This window comes from Magnolia sinica, chromosome 15 (genome assembly GCF_029962835.1).
Source record: "Magnolia sinica isolate HGM2019 chromosome 15, MsV1, whole genome shotgun sequence".
Taxonomy (NCBI): Eukaryota; Viridiplantae; Streptophyta; class Magnoliopsida; order Magnoliales; family Magnoliaceae; genus Magnolia; species Magnolia sinica.
In genome coordinates this window covers 8,920,145-8,946,102 of record NC_080587.1, presented here as the reverse complement: position 1 = coordinate 8,946,102, position 25,958 = coordinate 8,920,145, and the positions used below count along the sequence as shown (strand labels likewise).

Here is a 25,958-nt window from a genome sequence, read left to right as displayed (position 1 = left end):
GTATATGAGACGAGTTGGCTTGGTCAGCTCGCCCGATTCGACTCGAAAAATCTCAACTCATCTTGGCTCAAGATTAGATTTTATTTTTGAAATTGTGAGGGATTGTTATATTTTTTAAATAAAAATAAATTTCAAAAATAAAAGTTTTTTTAGAAAGTAAATAAATATATTAATTATTTAAACTTTCAATAAATAGTGTGTAGTTGAAGAGAATGGGTTTGGAACTTGCAATCGGGGTTCAAATGTCTCAAGGTGTGAAGCCGAGTTGGGCAATTAGTGCACTTGCTCGTCGGATGGAGTTGAGTTGATTTTTGGAACTTGAAAAAATTTCAAGCCGAGTTCAAGTTTGCTCAAGCTCAACTTACCTCAGATCAAACCTTAACTTAAACCAACCTAGGTTGAATCAACTCAGTGACTCGATTATTTTGATATGAATGTTGCTCACCGAGTGTTTGATGAAATGACTCAACGAAGTGTTTGATTTTGATGCTGCTCTCTAGGTGTTTGATGAAATACCTATAAATTATTGTTACTATTTTATATTATGTGAGAAATTGAAGATACATTCTGCCTATTTGAGAAAATGCTAAATTGGCTCGAACTCACCTCGAAGTGGCCCGAGTTGCTCACCAAGCCAAGCCAAGCTAGCAGGACAAGCTCGAGGATCGAGCCGAGTTGAGTTCAAGTTGGGGTTAGCTATTAGCTGAGCCGAGTCGAACCGTGCTAAGCTCGTTTCAGTTCGACTCGTGTACATCTCTAATACTCGCGCTAAGTAAGACTATATGTGCTTATCCCTAAGTGACATGCATAGCTAATGGAAGGAACCATGCTTATAGTCGTATACATATTTACACCTAAAAATATTATCATCATTTATTGGGCATGTGACTGACATATGTCACATACGTGTGACTCTTAGCATGTTAAGAAACTCTTCGAAAAGGCCTATCTATGTCGGATTCTTTATAGTCCAACATACACATAGCATGATTTTCTTGGATCAACTCAAATGAAAAAAATTACAATTAAAATGACATATAAAATCCTTACCGATGTAGAAAGTAATTAATAAATTTTAAAAAACATACAAAATAAAAAGGCAGAACACATACGATGTTATTATATAATAAAAATTCTAAATTCTAAAAGGTTCTGGCATTGCCTCTCAAAAGTCTATTAAAGCAGAGCTCATAAAAGATTTCCAAGCCCTCACCACAAACAAACAATTAATCTCTACGACGTTGTTTATCCCCTTGTATTTTGCAGATCTTTATTAATTTAACTCTTTATCTTGGTTTCTCCACTTCCATCCGATTATACTTCAATAAGCCTAGAACCATTAATCTAATTAAAATTTATTATTGTCTAGAATATCAATATAGTATGAACTTATGAGTAGGTTAAACATTCACGACATTATTGTCCGATCTCCTAAAATATCAAGTCCTTGCTTGATAGATATATGGTTATGTCATGGTGGCATTAGGACTATCTTATGATACTGGTAGTTTCCATAGTCGTTTTGCCAACACAAATAGTTGTAAGTATTTTATATTTCCCCTCATTTACTTTTATTTTATGTTATTTGATTATACTGCTTTAACATTTAAATTAATAAAATTGATGATCTGATTTATTATTATTATTAATTTGCTCAATCCTTATTGCCTTATTGATAAATATGGTATACCATCGTCGTTGAAACCAAAAAATGTAAAAATAAAATAATAAAAAATAAAAAATTCTCAATTATGAGCTGAAAATATCTTGTTAAAAAAGACTAGCTCTCTCATTCTAAACTCGCTTAATCTTTATAACAATTAGTGCTAAAAAGTTAAGCTAAAATTTACAAATTTAGTTCTAGTTTTAACTAGTTCAACACCTAATAGCACGAACATTCAATCAACTCGAGTCGAACATAACTCTAATAAATTGAGTACCATATCTAATTATATATATTTGATCCAATTCTGATTATTCATAACATGTGTAGCCACACATTCGGATTAAACAACTCCAGTTGACTCTACTTTACTTTTAGGCATCCCATTTTCATCACGGAACTACTTGACTCAATGGACAAGATATCTCACAAAATACAACGATGAGCTCCACACGCCAACTCTCCACTGGAGGGACAAGATATCATACAAACATCATAGTAGGCCTCACAGGCCAACTAGTTGCACGTACATACACTTTGTTGCGTGCAAGCATCTCTCTCCACACACATACATATACACATACCATGAGAACCATGCATGAGATCATATATTAGGCTCATGTCATAATTCTCCATCATTTAAAAATGGTGGTTACTCTTCAAATATTCACATGGCATGGGTGCATGGCAAACAGATTGTTCATGTCTCTAACTATTGCCATATAAGATAATCCAAAAATACAATGAGACTATGATAGTAATCATTGCATTTTACTCTTGAAATTTATCTCTCATTGTTATACTTTTAATCATTTATTTAATAACCCTAAATTGATTGGTGTGAATTTAATACTCCTTTACTAATTAAAGATAAATCATTCAAATTTTACTGTCCAAATCTTGAGTCCAAATTTAAATGGACCATCGATGAAAATAATACAAATTTAATGACACAATTAAATGAACTATTGATATCTAGTGGACCATTGAAACGAGAAATGACCAACATTTCAACTCATAAATTCTATTTTTCCAAATAAACGACCACAAATCTAAAATTAAAATTATTCCACCAACCTTATTTCGTGGTTGATGGGTAATAAATGAAGTGTATTTTTTTATTTTTTCATGTGCATTATTTTTCAGAGTCTACCAAAGCATCAAATAACTAAAGTAGTCAAGGAGGTTAAAAACCCCAAAGCTCTGGCATCATACAATGAATAATCATCAAGCACTTTGAAATTACAATGCAGGGACTTACAAATGAAATTATCCAAATTACAGCTATAGTTTCAATTTGATTTTCTTGCTGTATAATTGCTGGACATTTTTTTGATGATTAAAAATGAGGAAAATCTAATAATCCTATTTTAATGACAAGTGTACATGAATCAAAGGCTAGGATAGCAAAACCGGGCCAATGACAAAGCAAAGCAGCCATTGGGTTTTACAATTTAGGTGGTTCACCTTTGTTTAACATATGCCACGTGTATAATTTTAGAGTGTCTGTGTATCAAGCATCGTGCTTTGACAGAGTACCAAAAATCCTAGAGGAAAATGGAAAAACGGAGAAATACGTTTACATATGTTTAAAACACATTTTACACGTGTTTTATACATCATAGGTAATAAAATACGTGAATAGGCTGTATTTTTTTGAAAAATACGGTGTACGACGCGATTTTCATAAACCAGCAATACGTGCATTATAATACTTGTAGTATACGCGTATTTGCTAACCATGGGCCCACCCAAACCATTCTCAAATGTCCAAAATACCCCGCTGTACGGATTCCTCTTGTAAGCGCGTTTCCGCCGGCGGTGTTTTTTTTTTTTTTTTAAAATTACTCCTGTGGAGTGCTGGCTCCGTCCGCCTAAGTGGGGCCCACAATTCGGTGATCTGGATTTTTTTTGGTTTTTATGTGGTTTGGTCCGCCGTGGATGGATCATTTCCCCAAGACCATTGATGGAAAACGCCAGAGATTGGATGGCTAGAATTTGGTATGATTTGTGGACCACCCAACAGTGGGCCCCACTTGAGTCGACCTACGGCACGAGGACTCTGAGCATTTCCAACGCTTTTAGACGGTTTGGAATGGCGGTGGCTCATCTGCTGTACAATCTGGATCGTCCTAAGGAATCCAGACCGTCCAAAAAATCGTGGCTCAATCTTAGATGGAGCACAGCAAGAAAATGTTAGCAACCGTCTGATTTTTCCATTACGACTGGCCATTGTTTTACTCCAACCATCCATTCTATGGCCACTATTTGGACGGTCAGAATTTCTCTCCCTGTATGATTTTTAAGGTATTATCCATCCACATCGTGCCCCACACTTTGGCTGGTCCAGATAGCCGTACACGATTGCCACGTGTAAGGAAGATGAATCAAAATGGTGGTGAACTATCATAGGAGTCTAGACTCTAGCCCACCTGATGACAGCTAGGCCCATTGACCGGCCTACATAGTACATACCGCCCATCTCTGTACAGGTGAGATCACCTTAGGAGATCCAGATCGTCCATCTAGTGAGCCCTGCTGTTAGTGGACCACGTGCCAAAATCTTGATCAGATCATCCTAGCCGTTTAAACTGTGGAAGGATCATATACAAATACATCTCTGGCACTGACGTGTCACGTGTAGGATACTGAGCCATACAAAGAGTGGGTCCCACAGTGAACATAGGGGTGGTCCACCTAATAAATGGAACGGATTGGCTACTCCCCCGCCACCATCCCCATGGCTAGTGGTCGGTGCTCTGTGGGCCCCACCATGATTTATTGATTTCATCCATTCCGTTCATCCATTTTTACATATCATTCTAGGGCTTGATCCCAAAAATGATAGGAATATATATCTCAGGTGCACCACACCACAGGAAAACAATAGTGATTGGATATCCACCATTAAAATCCTCCTAACGCCCACTGTACTGTTTATTTGACATCCAATCTGTTGATTAGGTCATACAGACCCAGATGAAGTTAAAAAACAAATATCAGCTTGATCCAAAACTTTTAAGATCCCAAAAAAGTTTTTAATGGTCGACATTCATTCAACACTGTTTCCTGTAAAGTGGTCCACTTGAGATAGGGATATATCTCATTTTTTCTCTTCTATCATAAAATGATCTAGAAAAATAGATGGACGGCATGGATGAAAATCATACATCATGGTGGGGGCCACAGAGCACCGTCCACCAGCCATTGGCTGGTGGCAGTGGGAGTAGCCAATCCGTTTCCGGTTTTCATACCATATGATCTACATGGTGGGGCCCACTTTTCTAGCCGAGTTGATTTCCTACTGTCATGACACGTCGGCATCCGACTTTATCTGATCATTTATCGGTTAGGAAGCTGAGGTCCCTCTGAAGGTTGGCTGATGGGGAATTAGAGGCTCGTCACTGCAGGTGTATAGTAGCGCGCATGAAGGTGGGGCCCATGGTTTCATGATCAAAATCGTAACCGTTGATTTCTTGGGGTCTGCAAAGGAGATTATGTTAAAAATCTCAAACTGTTAAAATCTCCAAAATTAAAGACTATATAACCCTTTGATCTTACGAGTATTTTCCACGTAATCTGTACCATTGCTGTATTTTCTCTTATACCATATATTTGTGGATCACCGATCAAAGGTTTAGTATATCTTAAATTGAAAGACTTTGAAGAAATCCATCATTCACGATAGGGCCCATCATATCAACGGTTTAGATCACCTAGAGCCTTTGCGAAGTATCAGAATCCTACGCGAGCACACCGTACATAATCCACCATAACTCCATGGTTATCCGCACTGGACTCAGAGGGTATGAGACGAACTGAGTCAGCTCAGTTGTGACTCGGCACGACAGATAAAAACGGCACACATCCCTCCCTTTCCAACTTTCTATATTTGGTATTGGTTGCCCTAAATAGGCAGCCTCTTATAGGTCCTCTTGACACGTTCTAGGTACAACTAATCATAGATTAGTTATGCTCGATCGAGTATAAACTCAGAAGTTTCTTATGGAATTTGCAGCTGTCGTGGCCAAATCTACCTGCATGGCATCCAACAACAAACGGGGATGATGTTCTGGCATCCCGGGCCACTTGATGAACGTCTGAGATTGCTAGGGCTATTTGTTTCACTGGGACACTGGTTTAGTCCCAAATGCAAGTGTCCATGCCCAAAACTCAAATGTATCTTCTTTGATATTTTGGCAGAAATGTATCCAGACATGGATTTTTTTTTTTTCTTTTTAATATCATTTGAGATGGGTTGGAAATCTAGTGATTTTGTGATGAGAAAGAAAAATAAAAATTACATATTTTGTTATTTGCTTAATCGCCTCTCTCTCTCTCCACATTCTCAAGTTCCTAACTATGCATTGTTTTATATGGCGTGGATCACTTGATGAATGGGCAGGGCTGATTTTTGTACTAAGTGATTGGCACCATGGGGCCAAACTATTAGGAGGATTGGATGTCACAAGCACTTAAGAAGTTGGAAGTTACTCAGTGTTAAAAATAAATTAGGGTCCAAACAATTGGACTTGAGACCTTCACACACAAACATATACATGTTGTTGGATTTGGTCGGTGGAATCACATAGATATGAATCTAGCATAGCAATTCAAGAGCATCAAACAATCACAAGAGAACACAAATATTTAATGTGGAAAACCATTTCGGAATCAAGAGCATCAAACAATCACAAGAAAACACAAATATTTAACGTGGAAAACCATTTCGGAAAAAAACCACGGCACAAAGCTATAGATCTTCACTATAAAAATAGAAATTACAAAGAGATATGACTTACCTGATTCGAACAAGCTCGAATCTCACCCTTGTTACCCCCTTTGAAAACCCTAGAACCCATTTAGAACTCCTTATAATACCTTAAGGAAGCCTTATAATATCTCAGAATAGACCTAGGGACTCATAGATGGGGAAACTCCACTTACGCATCTTCCCAAAAACCGCTTCAAATTTATGCAGTTTGCGCGGAATTCGTGCACCATTTGCGAAACCTTTGACTAGTCGAGCCAGGGCTTCGACTGGTCGAAGGACCCAGAAATCTCAAATACATCGTTGCTGGACTTCGAGTCGAACTAGACCTTCAACTAATCAAGTCAGTCCCTCGACTAGTCGAGCAACGCAGACTGGAAGATTTAAGACATCTTCCAACAACAATCTCCACCATGTCTTCAATCTTTAAATGTGTATCTTCTTGCTCTCTTCTCTTATCTCTGCATCGCATCATAGCTTCAATCCACGCTTCTTGTGCACACTTTGTTATTCTTTTACGCCATCGTCAAGCCCAGAGAAGTTGCATAGAACTTGAATTTCTCTATAGGAACGACCTTAGTGAGCATGTCCGTCGCATTCACGCTAGTGTGAATCTTTTCCAGTGTTACGCATCCTTTTTCAAGCACTTGTCGGATAAAGTGGTGACGAATATTAATGTGTTTAGTACGTGAGTGATAAACATAATTTTTAGCCAAATTGATAGCGATCTCGCTATCACAATAAACTGACATGGCCTCTTATTGAAGTCTCAAGTGATTTATCATGCCTCTAAGCCAAACACATTCTTTAAACGCTTCCGTCACTGACATATATTCTCTTCGGTCGTGGATAGAGCCACCACGGACTAAAGCTTTGACATCCAACTAATTGTTCCACCCGCTAGTATAAACGTGTAATATGAAGTAGACTTCCTAGAATCCACACTGCCTTCGTAGTCTGAATCGACATACCTTACCAACTTTGCCCGTCTTCTCAAAAGTTAAAACATAGTCTTTTGTACCTCAAATATATTAAAGTAGCCATTTCATCGCTTCCCAATGTTGTTTGCCGGGATTTGACATGTATCTGCTCACAACACGGACTGCCTGTGAAATATCTGGTCTCGTACAGACCATGCCATACACTAAACTGCCAACTGCATTCGAATAAGGCACATGAGATATAACATGTTTTTTCTCATTTGATTTAGGACATTGTTCTGAGTAAAGCTTGAAATAAGCCACGTGAGGAACGCTCATTGGTTTTGCTTATTCTATCTCATACTTGATCAATATCTTTTAAAGATATTTTGCCTATGATAACCAAAGTGTACTCCTCTTCTTGTCTTTATGAATATCTATGCCGAGAACCCTCTTTGCAGCCCCCAGACCTTTCATCTTTAATGTCCCTGATAACTGAGTCTTCAGTACGTTGATTTCAGATATATCATGACTGACGATCAACATATCATCAACATACAATACTAGGATGATAAATTTGTCATTACTCAGTGTCTTGTAAAAAATATAATGATCGTACTCACTCCGAGTAAATTTCTAACTCACCATGAAAGAATCAAATTTTTTATACTACTGCTTAGACAACTGTTTCAGGCCATACAACGACCTCGTTAACCTACAAACATTTTTCTCTACTCCTTCAACTTTGTAGCCCGCTGGTTGCTTTATGTAGATTTGCTCTTCTAACTTTCCATGTAAGAATGCAGTCTTAACATCCATTTGTTCCAGCTTGAGATCGTATTGGGCAATAAGTGCCAACACGAATCTGATAGACACCTGCTTAACCATCAGCGCGAATATATCAGGCCCATGTCCTAGTGTCCATTCCGTTCCGTAGGATCCCACGGTCCTCCGATTGAATTTCGGCGACTCGCGACCCATGGATTGCATTTGCACGCAACCTTAAGTCGCATTCTTTAAACTCGAGTCGACCCAGACTGAGACCTGTGCCATTGCGACCGTGCCGTCACCGCCGTTCCAACGCCAATCTTACGTCTATATCATAAGATGTGGGCCACGTATGATCATGGCCGTAGACCGCACGTTGCGGGACCCACCTAACCCATGACACATCTCCCTAAGCTAATATGAGGATGACCTCACCCTATCCTAGCCACTCTAGCCCATGATCCCTTTCTCTTTCCCATGAGAGCATGCCTCTTACACAAGTCATAATGACCCTATCCACACCTCTTCCCCAAACCACTCATTGCCTACCTAAGCTACTTCCTTTTGGTTGGTAATTGTTAGTTGCTGTTTAAATGAGGATAAGTGAAGGATATTTATAGCCTTTTGGGATGATTTTTATGTAATTCAAGGGTTTATGATGGGTAAATGATGATGTGACAGTTTTGGATTGGTAGAGAGAAGAGACACGCCATGTGGCACTTTCTTATAGGTTGAAGAGCTTGGTAAAATGACAAATAGTATGAATTTTGAGGTCAAAGAGGTTCAGGCAGAATTGACTTTCAAGGAAAGAAATAGCTGTAGCTTCAAACAAATTTGTCGAGAGAAGGCGATAATTATCGCCTCTGACTGATTTGGCTCCACGACATTTTTTGAGAGGGGGCAATAATCGGTTACCGCTCGGGTACGGTTACTCCTGCAGTTTAGCTGGTGGGCCTATTTTGAGTCCGAAGAGTGGCCCAAAGCCCCTTTTTGAATATTTGGCTCAAAATGGCTCGAGAAATGGATTGATTTTGGGCATACTCTAGCTTGGGTGATGGCTCAAGTTAAGTTAGGGTTTATGGTAACGGAAGGGCTCGGGTTCGACTAGGGTTTGGATCAGGTTTGAGGAATGGTTATGGTTTTAGGCAGGGTTTGAGGTTTAAGTTCAGTTCTTAAGAATCATTCATGCCTTATCAAGTTGCTAGTGTGGGTGGGGTGTTTACACACACGCAAAGGCAAAAACATCATTTTACACATCCACCCAATCAAAGCAAACATGGCTACTGATTTACATCACAGTTACACAACAACAACGGTTTATTTTTCATTTGGAAAACTGCATAACAGGTCTGAGTTTTTCTAAAAATACGGAAAAGAAAAGGGTTATTTGAAAATTTCCTTAAAAGAGGAGGTAATATGTAAAAACACCCAAAAATAAACAACTAAAAACAATGCAGAAAATTCCCACTTATGACCTACCGAATAATGAATGCATGGGGAGTGCATATACAAGAGTCCTGTGTATATCCAAGCTGTACACACATACCATATCTCTAAAACAACAGCTTCTCTTCACCCCTAACAAAAACACTCCATTCTCATTCTCATTCTCATGTATACAAGTCTACATCTACATACATGCATGCATACACATACATACATGTGGGTGTATGCGTATGTATGCATCTATGTTTACATTCTCATGAAAATCTATATATATTTGTATATATATAACCACCCTCCTAGGTGTACCTTTATTTGGAACCTTCATGCAATATCATGTGAGGAAGCTGCAACCCCAAACAAGCCCTTTTATTCCTACCCAATCTTCCAATAGAAACTACGTAATGAACTGCACATCTGATCTGCTTCATGGGTTTCTAGTTCTTCAGAGAGGAATTGCAGAGTCTGGATGCATCAGGGCATGTCCGTCGTCCCACTCCCAATGCTCATGGTCGGTTATCCAGGCCATTGTATATGCATAGCCCAGCCACTGATGGGGAATGCCACAAGAGTTTCTAGATTTGAAGATTGTAGGTGTCCCATCATGGGCTTTCTTTCTGCCCGCAAGGATACTTCAATCTTGGAGATTTTTGGGCACCCCCCATTGAGAAATCCATGAAATCAATGGTCTGGAACCCCAAACCTACGGCTGCATTTGTACAAATGGGTGCATCATGAAACCAGACTTCCTGATGAACTGGGACCCCTCAATTCCCCCCATCCAAAAGGCCACTCAGACGTGAAACCATTGTTAGACTGAATAACTGCTTACATCGTCTTTTTTTCATGTGATGAATTGACGGTCAAGATTGTTTCTTCTGTGGTGCATTCCGATCGTATTCAACCTGAGCATTCTTGATTGACGTCTGGAGTTCTGCGTAACTCTTGACTGATAAATCCGCAAATTCATTCAACTGTTTGAAAAATTCCATCAAGCTCGACTGCAAGGCTTGGAAACCTGAATTCCAGTCCACCTGCGGCACTCCATTCCTCCCATCTGCCCCAGTTTTGCTCCCGCTGTTGGGCTTCCATGAGAAGGATGAGCTTGAATTCCTCCTTTGGATCTTTTTCTCTTGACGCGGTGCAAATCGGGCCATCACCGCCACCAGATCGTTGATAGAAAATGCCACTTCATTAGCCGGCAACTTGTCGAGCTTGACTAGCCAATCACGGCACGTGACAAAAATGGGCGGTGCACAATCACGTCGGGGTGAGAACTCCAGCTTCCGCCTCCTCGAGTGTTTACGCTGTAGAGGGAAGACGCATTTTAGAAGCCATTTGTTGATAGCATTAACGTAGGCCTTTTGGGCATCGACCCATTTCATGAAGCTTGAACATAGAGAGTTGAACTCATATTCGAGGTGGACACTCGCCTGACGATGGGATTCTGTCAGTACTGAGACTTTCAAGCTCCCATTGTTGTATGCAATGGAGATGATGTTGAGCTGAAGCTTGTGGGTTTCAAGCATCATTTCCCACATTCGGCTTAACCTGTGATTGGGAATGATGCAAAATTCAATTACTGAAAGCGAAATAAGGAAGCGAAAGAAGCGTGAGGCAATGGCATGGCAAACATGTGTGCAATAAAGCTCGTGTACACACGTAAGAGATCCAATCCATCCATCAGGTTGGTCCAACCTTCTACATGTTTTCCCCAAAATAAATCTGGTCCATTCGACATGTAGGCCTGTGTTGGAAACAGGTGGATGGGTTAGAAAACTTCAACCAAGTTTTTCAGAGCTGTGCATTTTCTTTGCAATCTGTCCCACATGTCCAATGCATCAACCTGAGTTTTAGCTAGGAAATCAATATAGGGGTGCGGTTCTGATCGATGGATTGGATCTTGTACCCATTGTGCCATACTGGCTCATGGTGGCATGTACGTGAAATTTTTTGCACACACGGCTTAGCAAAGCTCGGAGAGATTATAGAGTCCAGTTCCTAACTGTGGTGTGGGCCCATGTTTCTGTAATCCGAACCAAGTATAATATGGGCCGTAACGTGAACGAGGGATGATGTGGAAATATCCTAAGACAATTCAAACCTTTAGTTGCTGGCCCAAAAATACATGGTTAAGAGAGAAATACAGCAAAGGTCCACATTAAATGTGGAAAAGGCCAAATATCGAAGGGCTTGGGATCTTCCAAAATGGGATGTTTCCAGGTATCCGGCATCTATGGTGGGTCCCATCAGACCAATAGTTTGGATCATTTAACTCTATCCCCACATGTGGAATCATGGGCATTACCTTTGCCAATGAGCATGTAATTCCTCCTAGATATTCTCATTACTGCAGGTTTCATGTACCATACATGTGTGTACTTATGTATATTTGTGCCATGTACACAGTTCAAGAAATGGCAGTGCTTATTTACTATTCACAAAAAAAATAAATTGAACTTGTTCAAGAAATTACGATGCTTATTTACTATTCACAAAAAATAAAATAAAATAAAAATTTGAACTTGTTCAAGAAATAATGGTGCTTATTTAATAATACCAAAAAATATAGAATTCGGGTAAGTCGTGTTCAATACTGATTGAAATTATGTAGTTTTTATATGTTCATACTCATCCATTCCAACGAAGCGTTTTTAATCCAACAGTTAGGATAGACTGGGTTCGACTCCCTGACTCATTTCGTACATATTAGGATAGACTCGGGTCGACTCTCTGACTCATTTCATACATATTTTAAAAATTTTCACGACTTTATTGCAAAAATATCCTGATGTTAATGTAAAAGTCATCTAAAATTTTATCTAATTTTTATATACATATATTACAAGCTTAAAACAATTTATTAAAATTGAAAATCTCCAAAGAATTCCAGAGCTGAGAAAATCCCGAGAATGAGATTTGTCACTTTAGTTTGGATATGGTCTAGGCACATTAGGTAACTCATTTTACGTAATTTATAGTTACAATAACCTTTTATATATATATATAATAGAAAAATAATCACAGGCACCCCATTGATTTCAGCCTCATGTCCATCCTAACACACATAGCCAGTGTACTTCCTTTTTCTTAGTGTTCTGGCTAAGGTAAGGAAGAAGGTGCAGTGTAATTCAGAGAATTTTGTGGAAAGCCTTTCTTATAGTTGCATGAGACGTGAAGCAAAGCGGCAATAGATCCGGGTATGGGAGTGGGGAAGTGTCTGTTTCAAAATGTTAGCAAGTATAAACAGCTAGGAAGCGGGAGCATAAGGCCCATGCATGACTTGCAGTGGGAGGGGCAACAGGTTCGGGTGTGGGAGTTGGGAAGTGGTTGTTTCAAAATGTTAGAAAGTATAAACAGCTAGGAAGCTGAGTGGGAGTGGGAGCTTGAGTTTCACATGCGATTTGTAGTAGGAGCGACACATGGTAAGGAGGATTGTGGTCCTTCAATAGGGGACATGGCATAAATTCCATCTTATGAAGTCGGATGAGTAGGTGGCGATGGGCCAGGCTGCCCAGCCCGGTGCCTGGGCAACTTGGCCCTATAGAGATAGGGGTTGGGCCCCTAAACTTGCCCAAGGGCCAGGCCAATGCCTGAAATCTAGGCTCGATGATAGGGCCTTCCCCTTGCCCTTTTAGAGCCTTCAACTTGTACCAACTCACTGCTTCTAACTAGCGCGGTTCTTGCTCTCCATTGCACATGATTCAAACCATCTAAGGCTACTTTCTCTCATCTTATTACCTATTGGTGCTACTCCTAAGTTTCTTGAACGATTCATTTTTAATTCCATCCTTCCTAGTCTTGCTACTAAACCTTCTCAATGTCCTCATTTCAGCTATTATTCATCCCGTGAGCATGTTGTTCCTTAACTGCCCAACATTCTATCCCATAAATCATGGCTGGTCTTATAGCTATTCTATAAAAATTCCAACACACATAAAACTCCAGAGGCATGTCTCCATTTCTTTCACCAAGCTTGAATACTATGGGCAGCATACTTCTTACTCTCTATGCTCTAATGAATTATTAACCCGAGATATCGAAAGTGGTCATTTTGGAAAACTTCTTGGTCAGCAATCTTAACTGATTCCTCGTTTCACTCCTATATTACTAAAATTGCACTCCATATACTCTGTTTTAATCAGACTAATTTTAAATCCTTTAGATTCTAAAGCACCCCTCCATAAATCTGGCTTTGTTGTGTTTATGCCCTTCTTGTCTTGTCAATCAAAACTATGTCATATGCAATACACCATGGGATCTCTTCATGCAAATGCTTCGTTACCTTGTCCATAACCAATGCGAAAAGGTACTAGTTCAATGTGACCCCTAGAATAACCTCCAGTAATTGAGAACTCACTTGTGTCTCCACTAGTGGTCCTCTCATTTGTTACCACTCCCTCATTTGTGCATGACATCCAACCCGTCCAACAAATGCAACCCACCATGATGATCAAATCAACCGAAAACCTAGAAAATCTAATCATAAGGCGGGCCACACCATGAAAAACAATGCACACCACCCAAAATATTAAAGTTCTTGTGTAACCCATCTGGGGATTTGATCAACCATATTTTTTATTCATCTGATCATCATAGCAGAGTGTTGGACAAGTTGGATGTCATGCACATGCCATGTGGGTGCACAATTCTTGACTTTGCCACTTTTTAAAAGAAAAAATAATTAAGGGCATTTTTGGTAGTTTTTCTCCTAAAAAAATACTGCCCAATGAAAGTATTCAATATCGGTTAAGTAACGGCCGTTACGCGATATGGGGGTCAAAACGATGACCTCCAATTTTTTGGATCAAATCGGCCACTATCAGGGGTGTAACAGCCGTTACTCCCCATAATGGCCGTTACTGCCCCATAAAAGTCGGGGCTTGACGGTTATAAAATGGTTAGTTTTCTAGCGTTTTTAAGTTGTTATTTTTCTCATTTTTTTTTTGTAGTTTTATCTACCGAATTCGTTCTTAAACTATTCTATTACAAATTCCGACAACTCTTACCACTCTTAGCTTGAATTTGAGGATCAAAACAACTTATTACAAGGATTTGGGTGAATTGAAGCTCCATGGGCCATTTTCCGAAATTCTTTCGAAAATAGGTATTTATACCCTCTTTTTTTCTTTTTTCTTTTTTTAATCTCTGTTGTTATGGTTCAATATGATGTGTTATTCAAATTAGAACATGTCAAAGAACATTTTACAGATTATGCAATTGATTCTCTTTTTTAAAATAAAAATAAAAATAAAAATTGGAGTACTTTGGGCCAATTTTTAAATTTTAGGAAAAATCATCTTTTTCAATCTTTTTTTGTTTTAATGGTTGAATACGATGTGGTAATCATAAGACATATCAATGTGTATTTTACAGATTATAAAACTGATTTTCTTTTTTCTTTTTTTTTTTTCAGACTATTTTCGACCGATATTTAAAAATTAGGAAAAATCATTTTACAATCTTTTTTTGTTTTAATGGTTGAATATGATGTGTTAATCATGGTAGAAAATATTAATGTGCATTTTACAGATTATGCAACAGATTTTCTATTTTTTTTCCAAACTATTTTCAGCTAATTTTTAAAAATTATGTAAATTTATTTTTTAATATTTTTCCGTTTTAATGGTTGAATGTAATGTGTTAATCATAGTAGAACTTATTAATGTGCATTTTACAGATTATGCAACTGATTTTCTATTTTTTTGTATTTTTTTTTTTTTAAATTTTCGAACTATTTTTTGCCGATTTTTAGAAATTAGGAAAAATCAATCAATCTTTTTCCATTTTAATGGTTGAATATGATTTGTTAATCCTAGTAGAACATATAAATGTATTTTTTTACAGATTATGCATTTGAATTTCTATATTTTTTGTATTTTTGGACTATTTTCGGCTGACTATTAAAAATTAGAAAAAATCATTTCTTTCAATCTTTTTCAATTTTAATGGTTGAATATGATGTGTTATTCACAATAAAATAGATTGATGTGCTTTTTATATATATATATACATATTATGCAATTGATTTTCTATTTTTCTTGTATTTTTAGACTATTTTCGGCCGATTTTTAAAAATTAGGAAAAAAAGAATTTTTTTAATCTTAAAAAAAATAAAAAATAAAATAGTAGTTGAATATGATGTGTTAATCATAGTGGAATATATAAATATTCTTTGATGATTGTATAAAATGTGGTATTAATTAATTACTTTATTTATATCTTGAGGATGACAGGACAAGAATCACATATTCACAAGAGAGGAGAAGTCTCTAGCATGTTCAAGACTTAGACATTGTAATTTATGCAAGTCCTCAGGTATGTAATATTGTAATGTAGAGTAAATTATAGAAAATAATAGCAAGCACCTACAAATGTGAGATATTTTGATATTAAATTCATCTTAATATATCTATAATTGGTATTGGATAGAAAATTAAATCTATGAGTTTTGTAATTAATTACGGGTTGTCAGGTTCATAAATTCATCAAATAGCCTAATAGAACTTTCTCACCAAAGAGTGGACCGTTACACCACAATAAACATGATCAAATTCATAAATGAATGCATATTTGGAATTTTTAGAATTTTCTGGATTTAATGGACATTTTTCCAGACTTCTTTTTTAAAAAAAGACAGTTATAGGGGGCATATCGGCTATAATGGCCTGTAATGATAATAGTAACAGTGGGGTGGGCACTGTTACGCCCATCATTACCGCAATGGTACACCTTACACCCAATAATTTTGATTAGTGTAAGAACCATTAGGTAAAATGACAATTCTTGAGGAATTTTGCCATAGAAACCCCTACGCTATACTATAAGACTTCAAGATACACACACATCACACTGTTCTTTTTCTTTCAAAGAGGTCAGATTACGAGATTTTGAGATTGCCACAACCACACCAAGACCACATCAGCACAGAATAAACATGATGGTAAATGCTCTTTTTGCACATGCGCTACAAGTTCTCCGAGATGCCAACCCCATCATACACATGGGAAACATCTACGGTGATCGGGACTTGATTGGGTGGGCCACCACATGGACGGGCCAAAGGTTGAAGATCACAGAGAGTGGACGATCTTGACGATCCAATTGTTTAGAGTTTTGTCCACTGGATGTGGTCCATTGCTCATCTTTCGAGTTGAAGTCCCTCCTTTAAGCCCCTGATCGGATGGCTACCAAATTCCAATCACCTAGATTGTTGGGCTATCCTCATCCATGAGGAGCACCACAAATCAACAGCCCTGACTAATGCAAACAAGTGCCATGTGTACAGTAGAGATGTTTTGGTGTGACTCGATGGAACCCTGTGAAGTGTGTGAATCATAGAAGAAGGGCTCATGTATTTTGTAATGAACAAGTACTTCAAGTCTATATATCAAGAACATGAGATCTCATACCCTTCGATAAGCTCTTCAAGCTGTGGTTGGAGCTCTTTGTCCCTTAATTCCTCAATTTTCTTTGATATCGTGTCGATCCGGTGGATCGCAACTCTTATCCTTGAGTGCAAGTCCTTGACGACAGCACGGGTTTTACCTATCTTCATGGGATTTCCTTCCATCGATTCTTGTTGTCTTAGCATTTTACACTTCATGTCATATTCCCTTCTGATGGTCCCACTTGCCTGAAAATAGAATGGAAGATTCCAACAGTGTTAGCATATCAAAACGAAAACTTGATCACCTATAAACCCATGTAGGTTAATCTACAATCCTGTTATGAAACCACTTTTTGAAGTTCTGAATAGTTTTTAAGTGGGTTGTGGTGTACAATTGGTTGTGGGTGCTCAGTCCTCAAAATAGGACGATATAATGGATCTTGGAAGGTACTTTCAAAAGTTTGCTACCCTAGCCCCAAATCCAAATGCCAGCTCCACATGCACCTGTACATGGACACCCATGCCAACCTGGCACATTTGTAGGACATCTGAGTCATGTATTAAGTCAGACCCAACATGTAGAAAACTCAACCTAGAACTGGCCAGTCATGTATCAATAATGCATAGAAACAATGGACTGTTTCTGTACACATGTGACCTACTTGATAGTTGGCCGGCCTTATTTTTTTGTCCAGATCCTACACATTGTAGCTCCCGATTGACAGCTTGGATGTACTAGATATGACAGATTGGCACGCATATCTGTGCATACAGGTGTGTGGGGGAGTGCGTGTGTGGGACTAGCAAATCTCAGTACTTGGTTTTTTGAATGGTAAAATTAACTTTACTGAAACAGAAAGAAAGCTACAAGAGAGAGACAAAAATGCGAGATCATCGGTTCCAATACAAGAATAGAAGCTATGCCCCAACACTTCTCACTTCTCAGAAGATCCATAGGACATTTTTCATATAAGCTTGAAGATTTGGACCGCCCAACTACCATTCCTGCTCCAAGGAACACCTCCTCCGACGCTCTTGCTGAGTTATAAAACGTTCTATTATTTACATTACGTCCATATCAACTACAAGCGAGCGGGCATAGATAAACGCCATAAAATATTCCTTTTTGGGTGACAACATCCTGAGTGCCACTCCAAGAAGAAAGCAACAATCAATAAACACATCACCCAACTACTACTGAATTATGGGTTATGTTTGGAATTTTCAGACCACTCATCCAGCACACGGTGACTAAGAAGAAAACTGATGTGGTGCAGGTTGTAGATATCAATCTGTGACTTTTTTCATGGAGGATACATCCCCAACATTGTCAGGTAGGCAACCGCTGACACTGAGAAAATAACAAAGGATCACTGATTTTTGAAGTTTGTGAAGAGTGCCTCCAAAGGTTTTCAACAGTATAAAAGCACTAAAAGCAGCCTTTGGCATATTTGATTGATGGATCTTGAATACAACCAGCAGGATATACAACATTCAACATAACATAACAAAAGAGCATCAAGTATTGGGCGTGTGACCATCCAATATATAGTTGGGAATAGATGACAATGTACTCGGGAAAATAAGCCAAGTTCAAACATCTACCTATCCATGCACTTGTTACTTGTAGAACAAATTGCATCTTGGAAGGACTATTACCAAACCTCTAAAACCTTAAAGGGCAATGCTGCTATGATGCACATACCAAAACATATCTATTTCACACAAGGCAATGGTGTGAATTATCAGGATCATCCAATAAGTGGACATGATGGGGCTTGAAGTCTGGTTGGCTGGTAGCCATCTCATTGGTGGACTCCAAATGGTGAAGATCACTCAAAACAGAGGGATGGTCCATTTTCAACTGGCAAAAATCACAACTAGAGTATCAGATTTTCCACCATTGCAATATTTACCTCATAAACAAACCATATGGTGCTCCATCACACCAACATCGATCACCTTCCATGTGTCCCATGAGGATGGGTGGCATTGGAGGAGTCAATTTGTTTCTGTGGGGCTCTAGACACAGAACCCAAATTCCATTTTTATATCTTTTGTAAGAAAAGGCAAGTTTTCATTGACATGAGCGGATCAAAGTAGAAAAACTAGCAATTTTCGTAGCAAGTCCAAGTCTAGAAACATTGCAAATTAGAAATTCTAAAATAATTTGCTTCATTGATCAAGAAGATCAGATGGGCTGGACTATTTTTGAGAGAGAGAGAGAGAGAGAGAGAGAGAGCAAAGGAAGGAGATCTTTATCCTCCTTCCACGTCTTCCCCATCTCAAGATATTTACTTTGCTGGATTTTTGGGTTATGCTCCATGCACAATGCAACCCAAGATTTGACGGGATGAGTCGCCATGACATGTTTGGTGAGAGTTCTCCACCAGCTAAGGACATCTGGACCCTTATTTTTGTGATGATTAACTAACCTTGTAGACTATGTTACATCTCATAAGATGTGAAATGTAAGAATCTAAAAAACAAAGTAGCTGGTGCAAAACGAGAAGATATCATATCAGCTGAAAGAACCTGATGATGACTGAAAGTAAAATTTCACTTAAGAAAGCAAGGAAAAAAAAAAAAGAAGCATTATTACCTTGACTTCGTCGTAAAGCTTTCTCTCCCATGCATACAGCCTATCTAAAGTAGAGGCGTGACTGCCTGAATTCATGCAGACACTGCCGAAAATGCTACTGCTGCTATCTGCAATCTCACCATTCAAGTTTGCACCAAGAGGGATTCTAGATGACGAAGAACGTGAAGACGCAGATCTGTGCCAAGTTAAGTACTTCACTGCATTTGCCGCAGGTTCTGCATAGACATTCAACAGTTTATATGTAAAATGGAAGACTGAAACCCAGAATACCATATGGATGTCCGACGCGAGGTGACATGACATGGTTCAAAATATCATCCAATACGACTCAGTTTTGCCCAAGTTCTATTGGTTATGATGGGCAATGAGACAAGTCATGGCACCGGAACTGGAGGACAGAGAATGAGTCGGGCCAAGTCATAACTGTTTCAGTCTTCAGGCCCTCTCCAAAACTGCTATTTAAATCAGTGGACACACATGATAAACAGATTGGATGTCATTTCACATCACAGTGGGCCCAGTAAAAAAAATAAAAATTGGACTCGACAAACAGAAGTTGCCAAACATACTTTCTGAATTTCACAGGATTGAAAATCCAAGTTGCAAAACAAAACTGACAGAAACCAATCTCAAGGATTTCAAATCCTGAATTTGGGTTCTAAAGTAAGAATCCAAATCCAAGCTGCCAAATGACACCTTATATATAACAATTCCTTTGATTAAATATCACATGATTGTATGAACATGACTGTCTCAGGTCTTATCAATACAGAAGAAAAACAACAGAGCAACTCAAAATAAGGACAGGAATGAACAGGCTACCAACCTTGAGCTTGAGGAACATGTTCTGTATCTTCAAAACAAGAAAGAAAGGCTTTGAACAGGATGGATGCGCTTGATCTCCGAGCTATACCAGAGAATTTATTTTTTGTTAGAAGCTTTAATAATGGTTTCAGGTTAAAATTTTAAGACTAAAGATAGCTCTAGTTTAAAGAGACTCTTTGTTGGTAAAAAAAAACAATCTTTAGATTAAAAAGATAGTAGTTTCGCTAAGTTAGCCAAGACATAACTTTCCACAGCCACATGTGCCTAAATGGCACATGTTTGGGGCACCTGATCTGCAGAAGATCTGGCCCAAAAATCAGGTGGGCCAGATGTGTGCATCTAATATGGACCAATAGCCATTCTTTTAAGCCACCCATTGTTTTTGTATGTGTCACCTGCCTGATATTTGAACCAAGTCATCGACATGGTGGGGCCTCCAACCTGCTGATTCGATTGACGCCCCACCCTTGTGTGTGTGTGTGTGTGATTAGCAAAAGCTCTATATAGATAATTGTCAACATATTGATGGGTTTTCTACAAAAAATATAAGTGTGACAAAAATGGAACGTTTTCCAACAGGATAAGATGGCCTGACCTCTTGCTTCGGAGACGATCGGACGGAATTGCACTTTTTTTGCCTCAAGCATTCTTGGAACTTCATTGCCAGATTCGGAAGCCTTGATAAAAAGATATTCAATTTCCTTTATGCTTGATAAGAAATCCTTTGGCACAAGCTTATTTTCTGAACGTGGTTCTTTCCCTATTTGTTTCTTTTCATCAGTAGGAAGTGTAACTACTGAAGGTATGGTGATTGATGGCGGCGTCATATCAGGAGTTTCAGTTTCGCCAGCTTCATCCACATCATCCTCGAGTATGTTCTTCTCTCCATTTACATGCTCATTTTGTTGAGATAGACTTCTAATTGACCGAATCATAGGAGATGAATTGGGTGAATAAGAATTCAATCCTTCACTCTGCTTTTCGGTTCTTTGAAGTGAAGGATTGGTAGAAGGCTCACTGAATTCTTCATCAGAGTCCAAATATTCCGACCTTCTAATGAAGGCAACCCTTTCACCTTCCTCTTCCAAATCAGGAATACCCTCCTCTTCTCTAAGCCGTGTGATATCGTCGGTGTTTTCCAACCCATGATTCAATGCTGACCCATCTTGGAAAGAGAACTGATTGTCAAATAGACCGAAGTAATCCCAGGGTGGAGTTCCTTCAGGTAGGGATGGAGGAGGTTCAAATGATGGAGTTTCCACAGATCGAGGTGTACAATTTTGGGGAGTCCCCGAAGAGGACTGCACCGTCGCCGTTACCGGAACGGGTGCTCTCTCTTCAACTGTCGCCGACCAAGTCCTGCGGGCTCTCATATGATTTATGTGAAACCGTCCAGAGTGGGTAGGAGAAGCTGCCGGTGAAAGGGCTTCCACCGTTTCAATGTGCTGCGACATGGATGGAGACGAATATGAAAATTGGGAAAGGGACTTGTCGGTCAAAGCAAGTGGCTCAGGGGTCGCAGATGTGGAAGTATACAGGGAGGATTCGATTGGAGCCTCTGGTTCAACGAACTTTCTTAAAGCTGTTCCTGTATTTTTGAGGGATTGAATATAAGAAACATGAGCCGCTGCGAGCGAGCACCTCCCATCAAGTGCTTGCCTGACAAAGCGCCTCCTTTCCCGGCATAGAAGCAGAGCCTTATCATCTTCCATTTTAGAGCTTGAAACTCCCATTTTCTGAGAAAATTCAGAAGTTAACAATGAGTTTTGCAGTCTTAAGCTTTTCCATATCAATTGTAAAAACTGAAATTTCTTATTGAGAATCGAGAAGTGCCTGTGAATTTGGAAAGACCGAATCTGCACTACATTAGAGAAATTAAAAAGGCCAAAGAGGGGGGATATGCAAAATTCAGAATGTGATGTTTAACGAAAAATATACAATGTTTTGTGGGAGTATCTACTTGGCCCAATAAAGCATGTATGTGGGGTCAGTGTTTTAAATATCAACGATATCAGTCGACATATCCCACAATATATCTTGTATCCCACCTGTGCGATACGAAACACACTGGTAAGGCCAATATATCCCACCTAGTCGATCTAACGAGCATTTTCTATCTTCGATCCATATTTTTGTTGTAAATCGCGTTAAACCAGTGTCAAATGGTTAAAAAATTTATGATTCTTCATATTTTCTATGAAAAATCATGGATTTGGAACATTGATTTCGAGATTTGGAGATAAGTCAAGTTGCGGAAAATTAAGAAAAATCAAAATTTATCAATTTCTCGCAAATCAGTTTTAATCTTTGTATCCAAACACAAAATAAACATGTATGTAACATGATCTAGTGATTCTTCTTTTACTTTTAAATGTATTGCTTGTATTTCCATACATGTCTTCTTATGTTTATAAATTATATGAAAAGACTTCGAATATACTTACATTAGTTCAATTGGAAAAGCGCATATATTAGGACCCCATACAAAGGAAACTCTTATTATTTGCACTTTTTTTTTCTTTTTTTTTTTTAGTATTGTTCCGATTCCTAAGTGTGTATTGATGTCTTTTTCAACAATCCCTGAAGTTTCATTAAAAAATTCAACAAATTTCCAAATGTTCCCACGTTTCCCAACAACATCGATACATTAGACGATACAACCGATATATCCCATGCAATAACCGATATGTATCCATATCCCAAGGGTGCGATACATTACGCGATAACAGTATTTAAAACATTGTGTGAAGCACACCTTCAGAGGTTCAAATCCTCTGTATGGTGGACCCAATGGTGGATCGGCAACATCCCAAAATTCTCACCCCACTGGATGTCCTGACCGTCCAATTGGGCCCTGTTATGAGTAGAATAATGGTACACTTTAATTGGATTGCTAGGATCACATGACAAGTGAGATATTGGGTCATGGCCCATCTCACGTTGAGGACCACCGGATCAGCACTCAAGTAAGCGAAAACAGAATCTCTTTTAATCGTGCATTGTACAGTACCACATTTCCAAACTAGTGATGAAGATCACATAACTATTCTTAACTTTCCCAAAATATGTATCACTCAAAACATGCATTACTCCATAAAGCTCATTTCTAAAACCCATAAAAATTCACAATCACAAGCCCATGTTGGAAGGTCTTTCAGGATTTTTCTATTACCATATATTGACAAAACCATAAATCCAAACTGCCCTAAAGAAACAACTTCTCACTCAATCAGCAATGGATCAAACGGGAAACCCCATCTCAAAAGCAGCAATCACCTCTCTTGAGTCACGAAAATCAACTAAATCAACCAAAAAGGAAAAGAAAGAAAGAAAGAAAGAAAGTAAATAATAATAATAATAATAACTCAAGGTAACAAAAACTTACTTGGGCATCATTCTTATATTAACTAGAAAATGCCGAAACTGGTTTTGCAACTCAAAAACTTCATCTCATAACATTAGCATCAACCCATCTCAAAAACATGCTCTAAAACCTCATTCTCCATATCTCTACTACCATAAGTTCCAAGGCACCAAGGGAAATGTTCGAAACTCAATATGCTCTAAGAAGAAAAAACTCTACTTCATCCGGAAAACTAATTCAAGGAAATTCAAAAGCAAGAACTTCTAACAGCCCAGCCAGCTTCCTCTGTGGAACAACCAAAAGAAACTACAAATAATATAATTTACAACAATGTAAACCTAATCAGTGCACAAATTCAAAACTAGCTTAAATACAGACCCATTTCGGAAACATATTCTCAAAAGCCCCAAACCAACCAACCTATCTGAAGAGCTAAGTCACTGCAAAAGATGAAGTAGAAATCAGAATTGAAATCAAAACCAGACTATCCACGAACCAAATCCCAAGCCTATAAAATCAATATTTCCATCAAAACTAGAACCATCCAAATGAAAAAGGAAAAAGAAAAAAACACACGATAATTAATCTAGTTTTAAATAGTTCTATCAAGACAACCCAGTTGCCTGACAGCCAAACAGACAAACGAAGCTAAAGAGAAATAAGAAGAAGTTCAGAAGCCTCAATCCCATACCTCTGCTTTCACAAATAAATCAAAACCAGCTACTTAAAAATTCATTTCACTCTTGAAAACAATAGTAGAAAAAACCCAACATTTCTGTGAATAAAATTACATACAAGACACATTAGGAAAGCTTTCTTCTATCAAACGCAATCCACCCAAAAGGTAAAGAAAATAAAATCAACTTGCAGAGAAAGCTAACTGCCAATAGAAATAAATCAACCAAACAATCCAAAACCCAAATAGAAACAAACCCATCTCAGAAATATGCACAGAAACCTTCTAGTATCTACTCCTACAAATCAAACAAAGACAACGAATATATTTAAACAAAAAAACCAATCAGAAAAGAGGAGGAAAAGAATACCCAACTTCCCAATTAATCTAATTTACAAAAGCTCAAATCCCAAAAATATAAAATAAAATTCGATGAAAAACTTCGATCCACTTAAATTGATTTTTTAAAAAATAAAAATAAAAAATAAAAATCTCTGATGAATCCAGCTGTTAATAATTCCTAAAACCCAAATAAACACAAACCCATCTCAAAAACATGCTCATAAACCTCAATCTCACAAGCCACTCAAAATAGTTATAAAAAAAATAAAATAAAACTCCTCAATAAATCCAATTCACAAAATACCAAATCCCAAACACATAACATCGATTTTCCGTCAAAATTCAATCCACGCAAAAGAAAAAACCCAACTCTCAAACGAATCCAACTTACAAAAATTCAAATAAATAAAAACCCACCAATCCAAAACCCAAAAAAAAAAAAAAAACACCCATCTCAAAAGAATGCTAAAAAAACCTCAATCTCCACATCGCCACTCCAACAAATCAAACAAAAACAGGAAAAAAAATAAATTCCTTCAAATAGGAAAAAAAATCAATAAACCCAACTCTCAAAAAAATAAATAAATAAATAAATAAATCATCAAAATCAAATCCACCCAAACCAATAATAAAAAAGAAAAATAAAACTTACATGAATTCAATTCAAATCAGATGAAACCCACGACCGAAATCACAACAACTCTCAAAACAAGAGCTTATCAAATGGAAAAAAAAAAAAGAACAAGAAGAAGAAGAAGAAGAAAGAAAGAAAGAGAAGATCTTCTGTACCTGGAATTGAAGTATTGAATCAATTACTGTACGATTTCTGGTGAGAAAATCATGATATCAGATCATTTCATGGATTTCAGACAAGACCCATATGAGGAGAATCATGAGAAGTGCGGATTTTAACAGCTCTGAGGTCCAAATCTTCCTGGCTTTCATGCAAAAAAAAAAGAAAAAAGAGCATCCCAACTGAAAAAGCAGAGAGGAGAGAGAGTGGGCCCGTTTTTTTATTTTTTGGATTAAAAATAAATAAAGGGTTGACGATAGTGAAGAAGATCTAAAAATCCGAAACCCATATTGTCCGAATTGCCCTTCAATATCTAAATGACGAAAATGCCCCTTCTCTCTTCTCCCATGGGTCGGATGGGGCCATCTATCTGGACCGTCCGCTAAAAATCCGAATTACCC

General features: G+C 38.1%; 1 protein-coding gene across 2 annotated transcripts; it reads right to left on the bottom strand.

Annotated features, from left to right (window-relative positions):
* Positions 1 to 9,701: 9,701 nt before the first annotated feature.
* LOC131227697 (nitrate regulatory gene2 protein) lies at positions 9,702 to 25,787 on the bottom strand. Of its 2 annotated transcripts, XM_058223494.1 has the most exons (6): positions 25,554 to 25,787; positions 20,978 to 22,118; positions 20,384 to 20,464; positions 19,558 to 19,772; positions 16,978 to 17,201; positions 9,702 to 11,116 (listed from the first exon to the last, which is right to left on the bottom strand). In XM_058223494.1, exons 2-6 carry the CDS (start codon positions 22,113 to 22,115, stop codon positions 10,429 to 10,431), a joined length of 2,346 nt encoding a protein of 781 aa, XP_058079477.1. In that variant the 5' UTR covers positions 22,116 to 22,118; positions 25,554 to 25,787; the 3' UTR covers positions 9,702 to 10,428. The 2 variants fall into 2 exon arrangements, with proteins under 2 accessions (XP_058079477.1, XP_058079478.1); XM_058223495.1 differs by lacking the exon at positions 20,384 to 20,464.
* Between the last annotated feature and the right edge of the window lie 171 nt (positions 25,788 to 25,958).